The sequence below is a fragment of the Bufo bufo genome, chromosome 10 (assembly GCF_905171765.1).
Source record: "Bufo bufo chromosome 10, aBufBuf1.1, whole genome shotgun sequence".
Lineage (NCBI taxonomy): Eukaryota > Metazoa > Chordata > Amphibia > Anura > Bufonidae > Bufo > Bufo bufo.
The window spans coordinates 137179662-137193182 of record NC_053398.1 but is presented as its reverse complement, the minus strand read 5'-3'; the positions used below and the strand labels follow the sequence as shown (position 1 = coordinate 137193182).

Genomic DNA, 13521 nt, shown 5'->3' with positions numbered 1-13521 from the left:
CACAGGTTAGTTCACTTTTTGCTTTCGGGAAACATGTGACCCTGGGCTGCCCCCTGAACACGATTTAAAGGGGTATTCCGACAAAATAAAAATGGCTTCCAGCAACGACCTATTGCTGTAGAAAAATAAACCAGCCTCCCCGATCCTCTGCTGCTGCGCTCCTCTTCCTGCTCCTGTCCCGATGCGGCAGGGAATGCTGCTCAGCCAATCACAGGCTGCCACGATGACCCGCCTCAGCTAGGGATTGGCTGAGCAGCATTCCCTGCCGCATCGGGACAGGAGCAGGAAGAGGATCGGGGAGGCTGGAGGTCACTGGAAGCCATTTTTATTTTGCTGGACTACCCCTTTAACCCCTTCCCTGCCGTCACGTTCAGTTAAGGTGAAGGTGGTGGTTTACATTCGGCGTCGTTGGCGTAAAGCTCAGGAGAATTCATCCAGGAAACGAACGTGAAAATCCTTCACGCTCTGCAACAGGAGTCTCAGCTTCTCCACCGGCGGAAGAATGGTCATCCTGGAAAAGAAAGGAGACGCCCGTCAGGGGCAATTCACACTGCGCACTGTAGGGTCAATGGAGGTCTATGGATACGTTTGACATATGTGCCGAGAGCTTTTCCAGAGCTCATGTCAGAGTGGACAATGCAATACAATCTACTGCTCTCTGGTATCAGCCGGCCGGGGACAGGGTGACTCTACGGGATGATGAGGATCCGACTGTAGGGCTGGTGCATACAATCTACTGCTCTCTGGTATCAGCCGGCCGGGGACAGGGTGACTCTACGGGATGATGAGGATCCGACTGTAGGGCTGGTGCATACAATCTACTGCTCTCTGGTATCAGCCGGCCGGGGACAGGGTGACTCTACGGGATGATGAGGATCCGACTGTAGGGCTGGTGCATACAATCTACTGCTCTCTGGTATCAGCCGGCCGGGGACAGGGTGACTCTACGGGATGAGGAGGATCCGACTGTAGGGCTGGTACATACAATCTACTGCTCTCTGTTATCAGCCGGCCGGGGACAGGGTGACTCTACGGGATGAGGAGGATCCGACTGTAGGGCTGGTGCATACAATCTACTGCTCTCTGGTATCAGTCAGACAGGGATAGGGTGACTCTACGGGATGAGGAGGATCCGAATGTAGGGCTGGTGCATACAATCTACTGCTCTCTGGTATCAGCCGGCCGGGGACAGGGTGACTCTACGGGATGAGGAGGATCCGACTGTAGGGCTGGTGCATACAATCTACTGCTCTCTGGTATCAGTCAGACAGGGATAGGGTGACTCTACGGGATGAGGAGGATCCGAATGTAGGGCTGGTGCATACAATCTACTGCTCTCTGGTATCAGCCGGCCGGGGACAGGGTGACTCTACGGGATGAGGAGGATCCGACTGTAGGGCTGGTGCATACAATCTACTGCTCTCTGGTATCAGCCGGCCGGGGACAGGGTGACTCTACGGGATGATGAGGATCCGACTGTAGGGCTGGTGCATACAATCTACTGCTCTCTGGTATCAGCCGGCCGGGGACAGGGTGACTCTACGGGATGATGAGGATCCGACTGTAGGGCTGGTGCATACAATCTACTGCTCTCTGGTATCAGCCGGCCGGGGACAGGGTGACTCTACGGGATGAGGAGGATCCGACTGTAGGGCTGGTGCATACAATCTACTGCTCTCTGGTATCAGTCAGACAGGGATAGGGTGACTCTACGGGATGAGGAGGATCCGAATGTAGGGCTGGTGCATACAATCTACTGCTCTCTGGTATCAGCCGGCCGGGGACAGGGTGACTCTACGGGATGAGGAGGATCCGACTGTAGGGCTGGTGCATACAATCTACTGCTCTCTGGTATCAGCCGGCCGGGGACAGGGTGACTCTACGGGATGATGAGGATCCGACTGTAGGGCTGGTGCATACAATCTACTGCTCTCTGGTATCAGCCGGCCGGGGACAGGGTGACTCTACGGGATGATGAGGATCCGACTGTAGGGCTGGTGCATACAATCTACTGCTCTCTGGTATCAGCCGGCCGGGGACAGGGTGACTCTACGGGATGAGGAGGATCCGACTGTAGGGCTGGTACATACAATCTACTGCTCTCTGTTATCAGCCGGCCGGGGACAGGGTGACTCTACGGGATGAGGAGGATCCGACTGTAGGGCTGGTGCATACAATCTACTGCTCTCTGGTATCAGTCAGACAGGGATAGGGTGACTCTACGGGATGAGGAGGATCCGAATGTAGGGCTGGTGCATACAATCTACTGCTCTCTGGTATCAGCCGGCCGGGGACAGGGTGACTCTACGGGATGAGGAGGATCCGACTGTAGGGCTGGTGCATACAATCTACTGCTCTCTGGTATCAGTCAGACAGGGATAGGGTGACTCTACGGGATGAGGAGGATCCGAATGTAGGGCTGGTGCATACAATCTACTGCTCTCTGGTATCAGCCGGCCGGGGACAGGGTGACTCTACGGGATGAGGAGGATCCGACTGTAGGGCTGGTGCATACAATCTACTGCTCTCTGGTATCAGCCGGCCGGGGACAGGGTGACTCGATGGGATGATGGGGATCCGACTGTAGGGCTGCTGCATACAATCTACTGCTCTCTGGTATCAGTCAGACAGGGATAGGGTGCCTTTAGCCGTACCTGGCCGATACAGTCATCCTCTCGCTCATATCACTGAAGAACATTACAGTCAGTCAGCCTCCACTCCAGTCTGAGGTGGCTGATAACAGAGAACAATCCACTGCTCCCCATTACCAGCCATATCAAACTGGTTATCACTATAGTGTCCTTCCATAGGAGGAGTGACAGGGAGTGCAGGCTTCATGTCACATACCGCCAGCACTGTGAGAGCCCCCCCTTATACACAGGGGTGACTGGGACCAGAGGCTACGCCGGCCAATAATCAGATGAACGAGCTTTCTAGACCAGTGTCAACGTGGCGTCAGTCGACCGACAAATGTCCAAGCAGCAAAAAGCCATTTAATCTAGCGCTGATCAACTTGTTATGACATCAATCGTCGCTCGTTATGGCCAGGCATTAGTCTGCGTAAAATAACCCTTATCCTCCCACCCCTTTAAGAGCAGCCATCGCCATTTCCCAAAGGAAATAAGACCCGAAGTAAGGCCTCTTGCACACAAACGTTTTTTTTTTCCCGTTTCTGTTATGTTTTTTGCGTTCAGTTTACGGAACCATTCATTTCAATGGATCCGCAAAAAAAATTAAAAAATAAAAAAAAGCGGAAGGTACTTCAAATGCCTTCCGTTTCCGTATTTACGTTCAAAGGTAGAACATGTCCTATTATTGTCCGCATAATGGACAAGGATAGTACTGTTCTATCAGGGGCTAGCTGTTCTGTTCCGCAAAAAAACTGAATGCACACGGACGTCATCTGTATTTTTTGTGGATCCATTTTCTGCGGACTGCAAAATACAAAAAAAAAAATATACAAAAGTCATGTGCAAGAGGCCTATGGCTGTACAACTAATCCGGGACGGCTCTTCCTGGGAGTAGTCAAAGTGCTGGGTAGGTGACTACTCCCCATGTTCCAGGCTGGGTTTTGCCAGGCCTAAAACCCAGCCAGAACTGCCAGGTGAGGAGGATTACCTCAGTCTGACAGTGGAGCTCAGGAGGTGTGTGTGCTGGGATCTGAGGCTTGTGCCGTGCTGGAGGGCTGAGGCCCGTCTGTAAGGGAAACAGGCCCCCTAAAAAGCCTGCTATGGACTGCTGGAGGCAGAGCTGCCAACAAGGTGAGTTTTGCTATGTGGACTTTCCATTGTGTGTGAACTTACACCAAGTTACAAAGTGACGTTTTGTTTTTGCTTTATGTGTGAATAAACACGGAAGTTTGATTTAAGAACTGGTAATTTCCCTCTGTACTACGTCCGCACACCCTGTCTACCAGAGCGAATCCCCACAATATATGAAAAAAATAAATAAATAAATAAAATAAACTTACCTAAAGTGATAAGTCCCCTCTCTCTGTCCGAACCCGCTTCCAGGAACGACGCAGATCCCGGTCTCCTCCAGCAAGCGCATGCAGTAAAACATATCCGGGGCCATCTGCAGCTCCTGCGGACATAGAGAAGGCAGTTTCGTTTTATATTTAACCCCCTAAGTACAATCCCTGGGTGACTCTGGCCATGTCGCTAAGGCTACATGCACACGACCGTATGTGTTTTGCGGTCCGCAAAAAAAAAAAAAATGGATGACATCCGTTTTTTTTCTGGATCCATTGTAACAATGCCTAAAACGGACAAGAATAGGACATGTTCTATTTTTTTTGCAGGGCTACGGAACGGACATACTGATGCGGACAGCACACGGTGTGCTGTTCGCATTTTTTGTGGACCCATTGAAATGAATGGGCCCGCATCCTATCCGCAAAAAAAAACTAACAAAACGGACACGGAAACAAACAACGTTTGTGTGCATCTAGCCTAAGGCCTCCTGCACACGAACGTATTTTTTTGCGGTCCGCAAAAACGGGTCCCGTTTTTCCGTGACCGTTTTTTCGTACGTGGGTCTTCCTTGATTTTTGGAGGATCCACGGACATGAAAAAAAAGTCGTTTTGGTGTCCGCCTGGCCGTGCGGAGCCAAACGGATCCGTCCTGAATTACAATGCAAGTCAATGGGGACGGATCAGTTTGACGTTGACACAATATGGTGCCATTTCAAACGGATCCGTCCCTATTGACTTTCAATGTAAAGTCTGGAGTCCCTTTTATACCATCGGATCGGAGTTTTCTCCAATCCGATGGTATATTTTAACTTGAAGCGTCCCCATCACCATGGGAACGCCTCTATGTTATAATATACTGTCGGATACGAGTTAGATCGTGAAACCTCATTTCCGACAGTATATTCTAACACAGAAGCGTTCCCATGGTGATGGGGACGCTTCTAGTTAGAATATACTACAAACTGTGTACATGACTGCCCCCTGCTGCCTGGCAGCACCCGATCTCTTACAGGGGGCCGTGATCAGCACAATTAACCCAATTAAATCGTTGGTGGCACAGTGTGCGCCCCCCCCCCCTCTCCCTCTATAGCATTAACAACATTGGTGGCCAGTGTGCGGCCTCCCAGCTAACCCCCCCCCCCCCCACCGATCATTGGTGGCAGCGGGTTACTAGCAATAGTACAATAGTATAAGATTCAAACTTACCTGGGAGCTGCGATGTCTGTGTCCGGCCGGGAGCTCCTCCTACTGGTAAGTGACAGTTCATTTAGCAATGCGCCGCACAGACCTGTCACTTACCAGTAGGTGGAGCTCCCGGCCGGACACGAACATCGCAGCAGCCACCAGCAGGTAAGTATGAATCTTCTACTATTGTACTATTGCTAAGTAACCATGGCAACCAGGACTGTAGTAGCGTCCTGGTTGCCATGGTTACCGATCGGAGCCCCAGCGATTAAACCGGGACTCCGATCGGAACTCCGCTGCCACCAATGATGGGGGGGGGGGGGGGAGATGGGAGGCCGCACACTGGCCACCAATGTTGTTAATGCTATAGAGGGAGGGGGGGGGCCGATGGGGGGCGCACACTGTGCCACCAACGAATTATTACAATAGAGGGAGGGGGGGGGGGCGCACACTGTGCCACCAACGAATTATTACAATAGAGGGAGGGGGGCCGCACTGGCCACCAACCTATTATTACAATAGAGGGGGGGCCGCACTGGCCACCAATGATATTCAAACTGGGGAGGGGGGGGGAGGGTCTGCCCCCTGCTGCCTGGCAGCCCTGATCTCTTACAGGGGGATATGATAGTACATTTAACCCCTTCAGGTGCCGCACCTGAAGGGGTTAATTGTGCTGATCACGGCCCCCTGTAAGAGACCGGGTGCTGCCAGGCAGCAGGGGGCAGTCTTGTACACAGTTTGTAGTGTATTCTAACTAGAAGCGTCCCCATCACCATGGGGACGCCTCTGTGTTAGAATATACTGTCGGTTCTGAGTTTTCACGAAGTGAAAACTCAGCTATGAAAAAGCTTTTATGCAGACGGATCTTCGGATCCGTCTGTATAAAAAGTAACCTACGGCCACGGATGCCAATCTTGTGTGCATCCGTGTTCTTTCACGGACCCATTGACTTGAATGGGTCCGTGAACCGTTGGCCGTGAAAAAAATAGGACAGGTCATATTTTTTTCACGGCCAGGAAACACGGATCTCGGATGCGGCTGCAAAACGGTGCATTTTCCGTTTTTTTCACGGACCCATTGAAAGTCAATAGGTCCGTGAAAAAAAACGGAAAACGGCACAACGGCCACGGGTGCACACAACGGTCGTGTGCAGGAGGCCTAATACTGTGACTTTACCAGTCAGGGTCCGCAGTAGACAGAAGTGGGAATCATCATGACACCAGCAGCATCAAAAAAACGGAGATGTAATTTCCTTCAGTGCAATGCCTTGCTAGAACCACCAGGTTGCGCTTTAGTGCCTGCGATTTGTGGATCATAGAAGCTACTGCAGCCACTCATCTACCTGGATCTGAGGATGATACATCACAGTATATGGCGCCACACTGACCTCAGCCTTTTCTACAGCGCGGGGAGGGATGACGATCTGGGGAAAGGCGTACATGGCGCCCTGCAGAGGGTTGCACCGAATGCCAGGAACCTGGTTAAAGAATTCCTCCGTCAGCTTCGCCTTGTGCGCCAGGGTGGAGAGAACAGCTTCCTTCTCCTGAAAGGACAGGACAGACAAGTGACCGGCCGACACCTGCAGCAACAACTCCCTGCGATAATCCGGTAACCAGACGTACCTGGCTGAACTGCTGGTAGGACTCCTCGTCAGGCTGCGGAGGGTTCACCACCACGTCTATGGCTGCCTGGCCAGACACTGGAGGACACAGGCGCACAGACAGCATCTTCACCAGCTGCGCTTTAACGTCAGGGTGCAGGTTCAGCACCTCCATGTACCCCGCACGGTATCCACACCTGAAGAAGACACGTCCAGTCACAAGGTGGTACCCGAGGTCACCACAGTCTAGTGGTCTCCAACCTCCGACTCACCAGCTGCTGCAGAACTACAATTCCCAGTATGCCCGGATGGGTCAAAAGGACACACTTGGTCTCCGTAGGGTTAATGAAGGCCTATGGATACGTTTGACATTTGTGCTGGGAGCTTTTCTGCAATACAATGCAGAATACAGTCTACTGCTCTCCGTTATCAGCTGGCTGGGGACAGGGCGACTCTCGGTCCACACGGTCAGCCATAAGCCAGTCATGGCTGACAACAGGAAGAAGTAGACAACTGGGTGTCAGCTGTGGACACCCCCTGCTGATGGCACAAGCACCGATCATACCTTTAGCCACCGGGCAGATAGGCGCGGTGCGGCTGGACGGGCAGGCGCGGCGCAGTTTACCCTCCTCTAAGCTGGCACTTACTCTCCCATGTAACCTTTAGAGGTGGAGTGGAAGGAGGCGAGCTCTACGTCGCTGCTGTATTCCGGGCCCATCTCATGCAGGACTTTCTTAAAGGAATGGAACTGGCAGTCCTGAGAATAGACATTGTCCTGATAGACCTAGAAATACACTGAATGAAGAGGGGTGAGTGGTCACTGCCGGCGGTGAAATGCTCCGCCCTCTCGGACACAGCACAGCGGATCTGTTCTGTTCGGGGCGATCCTTTCCATTACTGCAACGTCACCAATAGGTCAATGCAAAGACGCTTCCCACCTCATCGGCCAGAAGAAACAGTCCCTCCTCCCGGGCAAAATGGATGACTTCTTCTACACAGCGCTGGCTCTGCACCTGTCCTGCACCAGGAAGACACCGTGAGCTGTAATAATCTTATCCACAGCACATAAGGACGCCCGTGCCCCCTGTTTGCCCACCTGTGGGGTTCCCTGGGTTGATGATGCACAGCACTTTGGGGTTGCAGTACTCCTTGGCCTGGTACAAGGCTCTCCTCAGCTCGCCGACATCCAGGGCCCAGCAGTGCTCCTCGTCCAGGTAATAATTCACCTGCACTGCGTTCAGCTCAGATATGGCGGCGGAGTACAGCGGATACTGGGGGATGGGAATCATAACCCCCGTCCGGGACCTCCCCTCCCCCGACACAAGGATCTTCAAGATGTTCTGAAATGCACAAAGAACTATAATAAATGGAGATGCATAATGTGATGAGAAGGCCTCTAACCCCTTCAGGACCTGCCTTTTCTGATGCTTAAAGGGGATGTCCGGGATTCATAAAATGTTTTGGGCAAAGGCGGACAATGTGATAAAATGACAAAATAGCCAATACTCACCTGCTAGCTCCCCCCGCGGATCCAGCGCTGCTGCTCCCCGCAGGCCTACGTTTAGATTGCTGCAGTGAGGATGTGACTGCTGCAGCCGATCGTTGGCCTCAGTACAAACAGGCAGGTGAGCATAGTTATTTTATCACATTTAAAGGGGTTGTCCAGTATTTTGATACTGATAGCCTAAACAAAAAGGCCCCCAAAAAAAAAACAGGTGGTAGGTCGGCAGAACTTACAGCGATGCCCTCGCTAGCTCCCGTGGTGAGATAAATATTTTCCGGATCTGCGGGAATGCCGCCATCCCTCCGCTCGATATACCGGGCGACATCTTCCCGGATGCAGGCGATCCCCTGGCTGGTGCTGTAGGAGCCTGGAATTAAAGGGAGAGAGACCAAGAGAGTCGGCCGGATCCTTCTGCAATCTTATAAATAAATAGACACTAGTATGGGGGGGGGGGGGGGGGGGGGAGAACCCTCCATTCCTCCTCACCGGCATGTCCGCAGGGTAGGGGTGGAATGGAGCGCCCCTCGACCACGTCCACCACGACTCCATACGGCTACAGCGCCCCGGGGCTCTAACCTTGTGATGTCACTCACCGAGGCTTTGTCCTCCGCACGACTCCAGAATGCGCCGGGCCCTGTCCTTAGCATCTCGTGGAAATCGCGCGTCGTCCAACAGATCGGGATACGTGCAAAGCGCGACGACCTGCAGTAGGAAGAGTCAGGGGTCAATGCAAATATACAGCCAAGGAGGTGACGAGCCACAGACGGGCACTCACCTGCCGGAGGAACGTGATTGGCTGCTGTCCCATGGCATGGGCATCTCCGATATTCGCCTTGATGACCTCACTGAACGGTTTCTTGATTCCCTATAGACGTAACATATCGATGTTAGACGGTGTCCCCCAAAATGGACCCCAGGGCCTTATGCTCCTCAAAAACCTGGGACCTTGACCTTTGTTTATCCTGGGCTTCCTGCTTCACGAATAGAATGCAAGAACCCTACACCTGCTACTGTGACATGTTCCAGCGTGGCGGGAGGAATATTCTTCCCTGCGGAGAGTTAGGGCACGGTAATGTTTTACAATCTGGACCCCCCGGTGTCAGGCCGCGACGCCCCCCCCCCCCCCCACGTTGTGATTTGCATGTGTATGTGATGGTGCGGGGCCCGCCTGTTACCGTGGTAACTGCATTTCTTACAAAGAGCCCATTGTGGAGCCTCCAAAATCTCCAAGAATATTCAATTTTTTCTCAGATCTCGTTCTTCTAAAAATACATTTCTAAATCTGCACAAAACGGTCACATTTCAGAGCCTTTAACCCCTTAGCGACCGCCAATATAAAAAGGAGGATTTCTTGAGTCTGAATTATTTTTGTCGTTGTTGCGCGAGTGTCAGCTTGTAGAACGATGGCTGGGGGTCAATTTAAAAAATATAAAAAAACATAAAATCCAAATAGTTTTTGTATATTTTTAATTTTCTCTTTAAAATCAAAATCTGCCCGGATTTACAAGTCTCCCTCTATTCCGGTCGTCAGCACCCATCCGCAACCTTCGGGACTCGGGGTGCTGGGAAACTACAACTCCCAGTATGCAAACATACACTCCCATAGTGAACGCAGCAATTCGGGAGTTAGGGCTCATTCACACGACCGCGTGAAGCCCGCGCTGTGGACCGCAAATTGAGGTCCGCAATGCACGGGCACCGTCCGTGGGGGCAACCGCATGGGGATCGCGGACCCATTCACTTGAATGGGTCCGCGATCCGTCCGTTCCGCCAAAAAGATAGAGCAAGTTCTATCTTTTTGCGGTGCGGAGGCACGGAACGGAACCCCAGGAAGCACTCCGTAGTGTTCCGCATCTCCGGACCCATTGAAGTGAATGGGTCCGCATCCGTGATGCGGAATGCACACCGAACGGAGCCCGTGTATTGCGGATCCGCAAAACGGCAACGGGCAGCACATGTTTGTGCGAACGAGCCCTTATGGTTTCAGAACATCTGGAGTGCCGGAGGTTGCTGATCCCTGCCCTAGAATCTGAGCAGCAAACGCCATCTACGGGTCTTTAAAGCTGATCGGTGGGGGTCCCAGGTGTCGGACCCCCCACCGAACAGATACTGATGACCTATCCTGAAAATAGGTCATCAGTAAAAAAGAAAAAAAAAAGCCTTTTAAGTGTCAGTCTTCACTACAGTTCTAGGATTCTATTCGTGACCGGCACACATTCAGAGAGAACTTGGCTTTGAAGTGGTCCTCCAGGCAGGGGCGGATTGGCCATAGACCTTACAGGGAAATTTCTATAATGACGGAATGAATAATGGAATGGTCATGGTCCGTGGTAACGGAATCCATAACGCAATTCAGTAAATACCACAACACGAACTTCCAAATATGACATTCGCTCATCCCTAGTTGCGCCCCACTGACTCCAACACTGCTGCTGTTTTTGAAATAAAGCAGCCACGTCCTCCTTATTCTGGACGACCCCTTTAATAGAGGGGCTCCCCCTTTTATCCACCAGAACAGAGCGTCCCTTCCTCCGGAGGACCCAACACATCCGTGCGTCACACGGGCAGCCCATTCAATTCAATGGAGACTGTGTAATTGGTCATTTGCCCTGTGGAGGCGCTGCTGGGGTTATACTCGTCTCTGACATTCTTGGCACGTCGCTAGGATATGCTGCTCCTATCTCCTAACAGGCTCCGCACAGTAGCGACCACCTCTACTATGGTCGTTCCAACAATACCGGTGCGCCGGCTCAGTTACTGCCAGCAGTCCCATGTCAGTGAATGGAGGAGGGTTGTGCTTGATGTGACCATCTGAAGAAATCCAACACTGCTGAATTTCTTGCACCGGGTGTGGCGACCCCATTTATTTCTGGCACTGCCCGGAGCTGGGCCCTCTGTGTCCTATCGCACCGCCAACTTCTGCGGAGGAGCGGGCAGCAGTTCAAGGAGACACAACAGCTGCCGCTCGGCCAAGGAGTGATCTCATTCACACCCAGGAATAGAAGACGTCCTGGCAGCTCCTTCTCTGCCAAGTTATTTCCTGAGACAATCCGGTCTCGTTCACACGTCAGCGAATCACGGACGCCGCGCGGATCTACGGGTTTTAAGGTGCTTGCTCGCACAGCAGTGGTCTCCCACGGACCGTGGGTCGGAGACGAGCGCTGCTCTGGTCTGAGGACGAGCGGTGAGCGAATCGGGTTTGGATCGCCGTATCAGAAACCGACTTGTTTGCAAACAATATAGCCTACGTCCTACCGTAAAATGTATGGGCTCCTACGCCGGGAGTTGCAGTTCTGCAGGCTATCACACACACAAGCTACGCCGGGGGTTGCAGTTCTGCAGGCTATCACACACACAAGCTACGCCGGGGGTTGCAGTTCTGCAGGCTATCACACACACAAGCTACGCCGGGGGTTGCAGTTCTGCAGGCTATCACACACACAAGCTACGCCGGGGGTTGCAGTTCTGCAGGCTATCACACACACAAGCTACGCCGGGGGTTGCAGTTCTGCAGGCTATCACACACACAAGCTACGCCGGGGGTTGCAGTTCTGCAGGCTATCACACACACAAGCTACGCGGGGGTTGTAGTTCTGCAGGCTATCACACACACAAGCTATGCTGAGAGTTGTAGTTCAGCAGGTTACCACACAAGCTACGTCGGGGGTTGTAGTTCTGCAGGCTATCACACAAGCTATGCTGAGAGTTGTAGTTCTGCAGGCTATCACACAAGCTATGCTGAGAGTTGTAGTGCTGATGTCACTTGCACTTCTCCCTTCTTACCGGCCCGGTCACGCTGATCCTTGTAGTGCCCCCACTGTCTCACCTGCTGCAGCTCCTTCTCGATCTCCCCAGCCTTCGTTACGATGGGTCCCCGCACCGCGTACTCCACCGCCCGGACCTGCGGGTTCATGGACTGCAGGGTGAGGACCCTGTCCCGCGACGGGCGGACAGCCTGGGCCTCGGCGGCGGCGGAGCTGCTGTACAGCCGGGGAGCATGGTCCCGCAAAAAGTAACGGAGCACCGACCGCATCCTCATCTTCTCCCGCACTCACTGCGTGACGTCACGCCCACGTGGTCTGTCAACGTGGACCGTACTCATCTGCCGGGTATGAATAGGAATATAAGTGATCGCCCTCTAGAGGCGATCTGTATGAACTACAGGCCGTGGTGTAAAACTAGCTCAAGAGGCGTTGTCTGTGGTAACCAATCACAGCCCAGCTTCTATGGAGCGTCCGGATCGGTTGCCATGGGCAACTGCGCCCCTTCCTGTCTGCAATGGACGAAAATACTAAAGAAAAAACTATGTTTAAGCATTAATAATAATTAGGAATATCATCAAATGCCAGGGTGCGACACCCAGAGCCGCTACTACAGGGCCCAGTATTACAGGCTTAAGTGGTCCTGGAGTCAGAGTGTTTAAAAAAATTTAATATGGTTTCTGACATTAGAAAAGATCTATTTCATTGCAAGTTTTTTTCTTATTTCCCTCCATTTTTCCCATATAGGCCCTGTTCACATGGAGTCTTTTGTCCCCAGAAATGTGGTGCAGCTGCAGCACGCCAGACCTGCAGGGTATAGCGAAGCGAGGTCACGGTTATGGGCAATCGAGGGTTGCTCACTGTATTGGAGAACCCTGGGCAGGCATGCGGCAGTGAAGGAGAGGTAGACACAGTTCCTCTGGGGCACACTCGGTATGTAGGGACCAGGCCTGATGGTGGATGAGGTGCCCTGGATGTTACAGGTATTTTGAGTGCCTGGGGCAAGGTCCCTTTTGGATTCGTGACGCCAGTGCCTGTAACGGTGGCACACCGATTTATAGTTGGAATAACTGAGGTACACAGGTGGTATAGTGAACCAAACGTTGCTTTACTGAACAGTCCAACTTTGTACATACAGATGTTAACACAGTCCTTTAGATCAGCGGTCCCCAACCGCCGGGCCGCGGCCCAGGACCGGGCCGTGGAGGATTGTTAGCCGGGCCGCGGCGATCAGGGCAGTCTTTAACTCTGTACTAATGAAGCGCTTCCATTATGGAAGCGCTTCATTAGTACAGAAGGACCAGGGAGCGGTGAAGGATCTGTACTCACCGCTTCCTGGTCCACGGCTCGGCTATCGGCTGTGCAGGGCTGCGCACAGCGTGAGGTCTCTCTGTGGGGGGCTTATGGCTGACCTGAGGGGGGCTTATGGCTGACCAGAGGGGGGCTTATGGCTGACCAGAGGGGGGCTGATGGCTGACCAGAGGGGGGCTTATGGCT

General features: G+C 52.7%; 1 protein-coding gene across 1 annotated transcript; it reads right to left on the bottom strand.

Annotated features, from left to right (window-relative positions):
* Positions 1 to 205: 205 nt before the first annotated feature.
* GPT2 (glutamic--pyruvic transaminase 2) lies at positions 206 to 12322 on the bottom strand. The gene is made up of 11 exons (XM_040409481.1): positions 12090 to 12322; positions 9039 to 9128; positions 8857 to 8965; positions 8497 to 8630; positions 7856 to 8099; positions 7698 to 7777; positions 7407 to 7543; positions 6782 to 6956; positions 6547 to 6702; positions 3971 to 4083; positions 206 to 511 (listed from the first exon to the last, which is right to left on the bottom strand). The coding sequence occupies exons 1-11, from the start codon at positions 12300 to 12302 to the stop codon at positions 421 to 423; spliced, it is 1542 nt and encodes a 513-aa protein (XP_040265415.1). The 5' UTR covers positions 12303 to 12322; the 3' UTR covers positions 206 to 420.
* Positions 12323 to 13521: the final 1199 nt, after the last annotated feature.